General features: G+C 40.6%; 1 protein-coding gene across 1 annotated transcript in view; it reads right to left on the bottom strand.

Moving 5' to 3' along the window:
• Positions 1 to 1,383: 1,383 nt before the first annotated feature.
• Positions 1,384 to 6,166, bottom strand: part of tyw1 (tRNA-yW synthesizing protein 1 homolog (S. cerevisiae)) — a 61,244-nt gene continuing 56,461 nt past the window's right edge. The window contains exon 16 of the mRNA XM_029446953.1: positions 1,384 to 3,078. Within this exon, the coding sequence (XP_029302813.1) occupies positions 2,857 to 3,078 (222 nt within the window). The 3' untranslated portion in view covers positions 1,384 to 2,856. The remainder of the gene's footprint in view (positions 3,079 to 6,166) is intronic.

Genomic DNA, 6,166 nt, shown 5'->3' with positions numbered 1-6,166 from the left:
TTTATGTTCACTTCTAGGTGTTTTGTAAAACACTGTCTGAAAATGTTTTTGAAGTGGGACTTCAACATCTAATGAGGCAAAAGACCTAATAAATAAATAAATAAATCCTGGCCTACGATGCCCTAGCATCTCTGCAACCTGTTACCCAGTGTTCCCTGGGGCACTAGAGCCATTACCCATCATCCCCTAGGGCCTTCTCCCCCTTTCCAGGGAAGATTTCTCTCCCGAGTCGTGCAACCTGCTCCTGGCATTTATCTCACTACACAAGCTCGGAAGTAGAAATACCTGTGTGTAATAAAGTCAATTTCCTTTTACATTTATTTACTTAAGGAGACACAATTATTATTATTATTATTATTATTATTATTATTATTATAATAATAATAATAATAATTATTATTATTATTAGGATAGAAACAGAAGTAGACTATTATAGAACAGAGTAAAAATATATCGTTTTGTGCAGCTTAGCCATCCAGCGACTGTCCCACGGAGGCAGCCAAGCAGTGTTGTTTTAATGCTTCATTATTTATGGATTTCTTTAATAGAACTGGAAAATCATTTTGTGTGAGACTTCCTATAACTACTTCAAATCAAACCATCAAAAACATTGTCCATACAAAATAAGCCGACATTACATTTATCAGAATAGACCATTTCAAATAAGTTTCAAAATATATTTTTTGAAGCATCCAGCGTTGCATTTCGGAAACAATGAAGTGCAATGTACGTTTATCCATTGAGGGTTTGACAGAATTAGGATGTCGAGTGCGAGAGTAGTTAAGTAAGTTACATGAACCAATTATATCTAAAACTGGAACAAACCTCACCACCGTTAAAGACGCCGTTTAAAGTAATCAGAGAACTTGTAGACCCGTGTTTTCACTTCAGCAGATGTGAATGGTTTATGCCTCCACCGCTCTGCCCCCAGCTGTGTGTGCCATATGACTTTGTGATACAGAAAACCCAAGCAAAGCTCAAACCTACAAAGATTTCCAGGGGAGGCAGAGCACTCCGCTACCTTATGGACAAAGAAATATTTTGATAATACAATTTGAATTTGCAGTCACAGTATGAAACAGTTTGTGCCTTACCCAGATATGACGCTATTGTTAAAATGAGATAATACAAGTCCTCTCTACAATGTGTATTCTATGGGATTTGTAATTCTATATTGCAATCACGACTTATTAGAATTTACTGCATTAACATATTTCTACACTACAACAGTATCAACATTTAAAAAAGTAATGGCAGCTGCTGTACTGCATCTCCTTTGTACCTCACCTCTGCCTCCTAACAATACGATGTCTTCCAGAAATACAGTAGGACACGTGTTCCTTAATGCACCTGTGTGCTCATATGAAATTCACAAATGCCAAGCAGATTACTCCACATACATTTATTATAGTGCAATATCCCCCCACACCTGCAGTTTCTCCCAACAGGGAGTCACCGCAACATTGGACATCGTAAAAAAAATAATCAAAACAGACTTGACATCTTGATTTACATTCAAATAAAACAAATACAAATGGACTTAAACATTTAATTAAAATGTACTTTACATCTGGATTCACTACAATATCAGTAAAGGCTTTTGACACGACCATCACTACCCATGATGCTTTTCTTCATACTCATGCCTTATTCTGGTTGGTGGCTGAATGTAGATCATACATTTGGATTCATATTTTAAATGTGCTGCACATTTGCAGTTGATTTATCTTTGTGCCCAGTGTTTTCCCTGTTGAACTAAGAGCTGGAAGATGCTTTGACATAATGATAGGATGCTTGACATTGGCTATATGATGATCACGCTTCTGTGTAACTGCTTTCTTGAACTGCAATTATATTTTTATATTTTACTTTATTATATTAGAACTACTGATAACTTTTTATTTTACCATGTTATCCATCTATAATTTAGCTCAAATATGTCGATATGTTGTCATCTTTTTTATATAAAGTTATAAAAAATATATTGTGATGTTTTTGAGACATTGTCCACTTGTGTTCCCTTATCTACAGCAAACCTGTCAGAACTATCTGTCAAAAGCTGCAATATTGTCAACCATCCCAGCTCAGAGCACTTAAACCAAGCAGAGCTGACCCTGTCTGGACTCTGCAACCGAGCAAAACACCCACAAAGAGAGCAGCAAGAAGCTGGACTCTCCCAGTGGAGACGCAGCCTCAATGTCTTTCTCTCACTGCTCGAGTTCTCACCACTGAGTGAAAACAACCACTGTCCTAATGATTAGCAAAGGTGTCTGGGAAAGTGCTGCTCGCACAGATGACATGAAGAGCAGAGCTACTCTTAATATTCTAATCATGTCCTGAGCTGTACAGCTGCCTAACTAGAAGCTGGATCATAACCAAATGTCAGAAATGATGATGATGAAACCATACCCAGGATCAACTTTAACAGTGTAAACCTTCCCAAGTGCTGCCAGATGGTTTAAAAGATCAAAGCCATTGACATTTATAATAATGACCCAATCAAAAAAAGAGGGACTTATCAAAGATCTATGTACATAAAGGAAGCAAGAGAAGCACTCAAAGTGAACGTGAAGGGGAATGTCTAGGAAATGAGATTAGTGGAATTAAATCGGACAGCTTTTGGCTGATCTTGAAGCTCAAGCCAATAAAATGAAAGATCCAAATGGAAGAGAAATGAAAAGAGGGAAGAAAAGGTTTAAGTGAGAAAGAGGGCAGCTCGGGACATTAAAAAAGCTGCCTGGCCAGGATCTGGAGAGGATTGGAATAAAAACATTGAACTCTAGTTTTTTTTTTGTTATTATTGTTTTTTCTATGGATTGGTCCTCTTTCGTTCTCTTTCTCTCTCCCTCACATCTTTCAACATCCTGAAATATCTTTGGTTTTGTTGCGTCGTTGGAAGCGTGTGTCGGTGGGGTCAAAACCTTGCTCATTGGCTCCGAACAGAGCCCAGTTGGGAGTCTTGGCCATGTAGTCCAAGGCTGAGAAGCCCTGCTGTCCCCCACTCTCCTCGTGAGCCTGGACCAGCTCCTGGAAACGCTCGTAGTCAATCCATGTCCACCACTCGCCATCCACCTTGAACTGAAAGCACAAACAAAGAAGAGAGAGAGACACAAGGAGGTAGATGAGATAGCAGCAGTAATCCAAGCAGTGCTTATGGATCTGTAGGTGTGGCCATTAAGACTTTTTTCAAAGACCATAACCAATCCGACTGGAGGTGCCAGTAATGTAACACAAAGTAACACAATGGAAAGATACCACTCTGGTTTTATTCTCCAATTACATTTTGCTACAACTAAAAGTAATTTCTGCACTGATTAACCAACTTATTGTTTTTTCTATCTATAAATGATTTGAAACATATCCACTTCTCGCCATGACCCACAATGTGGTCTTAAAGCAGAAAAGTCATGACCTCTGTCTAATGTCTAATGTGATGTATTCATCTGTTGAGGAATGATGGGGAAATGTATTTGAAACATTGGGAGAATTTTGTAGCCTGAAATGTAGATCATTTCATTTGACACACTTTAGATCAGGGGTCGGGAACCTATGGCTCGCGAGCCATATATGGCTCTTTCGATAACGCGATATGGCTCGCAGACAATTTTGAGCTGACATTTTTTAACTTAACAAGTAATAAATAATTATACTTGTGTCATTTTAAAGTAAAACATTTAGCAGCGGATTTGTTTTTAGTTCTCCCCTCTCCTTTCCTCCGCTGTGTGTGTGTGTGTGTGTGCGTGTGTGTGTGTGTAGGGGGCGGAGCCCCGCCCGTCGCGACACTGCGCAAAGCAAGCAGTAGACCGGGGGGGGGGGTCAAACTCATTCACAGAGGGCCAACATTAAAAACTGGGACTACGTCGAGGGCCAAACACGGTCCACATTTATTGAACAGGGTACACATAAAGTGCAAAAAGATATGGAACATATTTAAGTCAACTGCAAACGGGATTGCTGAGCAGTTCAATTAAAATATCTGAGCAGCAAAGTCGGCAAATGCTCTCAGTGCATCAGCATAATGCTGTCGGGAACACAGAGGTGCAGATGTTTGTCAGTGTTTGGAAACACGTAGTGACCAAAGTTTCCTTCTGCATTAGAGTCTCTCACAGGCAGCTTGGCATCACACATGTCCGTGATCACACGGCCCTGAAGCTGCAGGTTTAACAGTGAGATGCTTCGTTATGTCGCACAAACAGTCCAGCTCACATCGTCCCAGAGATCTGTGGTGTGTTTCCCTTTGCTTTCCACAAACTTTCATTTCATTCACACATTTAGATTATTCCTCAAATGTCTTTTCCCGTAGTGCCATACATTGATTTAATTACCAAAACTGGCGGGCCAGTTATGACATATATTTTCTCGCTGGTCGGATATAATTGCCTTGAGTTTGACACCCGTGCAGTAAACACTGAAACGTGCACATAAATGAGATAAATAACGTAAGCGTTTAGTTTATTTAATAAAAGAGCACCTGTTCAATGCAACACTGATACCTCTATTAGTACTCGGAGACGTGTTATTCTTAAAAAATGCACGCATAAAGTTGCATTCAAATTTATATGGCTCTCAAGGAAATACATAAAAATTTTTTGGGGCTTTTATGACTCTCCCAGCCAAAAAGGTTCCCGACCCCTGCTTTAGAAGGACCTGCACATTTCATACAAATGGAAGCAAATGCTCAGACACAGAGAAATAAATAAATGGACAATCACTGAGGGAAGTAAGTAACGCTCATGTAGAAACGTGTTCGGAATTTACACAACAAAGTATTTCTTCACACATCTCGCCCTTTATCAATAACTGCTACTCCTCCACCCAACTCTACATCTTACTGAAGAGAAGCAAAACATGAAACAAATGGACAGAAGGAGAGCGAGGAGCCGAAAAATAGTGTGTGTGTGTGTGTGTGTGTGTGTGTGTGTGTGTGTGTGTGTGTGTGTGTGTGTGCGCAGAACAGATTGAGTGTTTGACAGTGAGTGAAACGCCTCTGACGACATTCGGCCTCTCTAATCCTGCTTGTTTTCCCAAACCAACGCACGGTGTGAAAAGTGTGACCTCTACTTTCCCAGCATGCAACAGTGCTCCCCAGTTGATACACTACCATGTTTGCTTTGTGGTCTGCAAAGGTGGAACAGACTCCGAAGAAACAGAGAGCAAGCGAAGCGGGAACTACACAACCTTTTCTCTGAAGGTTGATGGCAGCGTGCAGAACATTCTCATCTTTAAAATGGTCCTTCAACTCACTCTTGGGTTTTGTTTAGATGAGCTGTGACTGGATGCAAAATGGTGCATAGTTGTCACTGGGGACGACTGTTGCGCTTTTAGCTCTCAACATTTAGCATTTAAAAGCTCTTTCAGGTTCATGGCTGCTTTGGCCAGACCCCCGTGTGTGCACCGCAGCTTGCTTCTTTTAAATTCTCCAGACTTACTGTAGAGCATCTACAACTGTTGTAAATCACACGGGAGGGGAACAAGCGTTTAGCATTACATCACTGACTTTCTTAGAAAAACAGCAACTCAAAATGTACTCATGAAGGACTAACATTTATTTGCCAAGTTAAAGACTTTCCTGCCAGAGATGATGGCCCACTGAGGAACTCACAGCATTAGGCGCTTGAGCGTTAGCCTTAAGATGGCGTGCGCCTGCCTAAGCCATTAGAGGAAAGCTACCCACCATATTGCTAATGAGGCCTGAGAAACGGGGGAGAAATGAAAGCAACGTCTATTGGGAGTTAATGTTTCTGGTAATGAGAAGGAACGATATTTGTTCAGCCGGCATCTCGGCAAACAATTTCAGTCTCTAAGCAACAAAGCTGTGCTGTCTGGGATCAGAACAAGACGGCCTGTTGTTTTTACTAACAGCGTCTTTGCTGAGGATCACTGAGGACAGCTAATTCACTGAGCCCTACAGGAGGTGCCTTCATGTATGTGCACATGCCAATGGGCTGTGCAGTACTTTCACACACATTCACAGAGAACTAATGGAGGATCATCACATCTTATCTCTGTCCTCAGAACATTAAATGAAAGACATTCCACTGTGGTATCTGTTCTGTAAAGCAGATTTCCCAACCTCTCCAGTGATGATAAAATAGTGCCAAAAAGGGAGAATTTTATATTTAAGCATATCAAATAATTAGACTTTAAACTGCAACCCAACATGTTT

The sequence above is a fragment of the Cottoperca gobio genome, chromosome 13, assembly GCF_900634415.1.
Source record: "Cottoperca gobio chromosome 13, fCotGob3.1, whole genome shotgun sequence".
Lineage (NCBI taxonomy): Eukaryota > Metazoa > Chordata > Actinopteri > Perciformes > Bovichtidae > Cottoperca > Cottoperca gobio.
The sequence above is the reverse complement of the archived record's forward strand: the minus strand, read 5'-3'. Positions and strand labels throughout refer to the sequence as shown.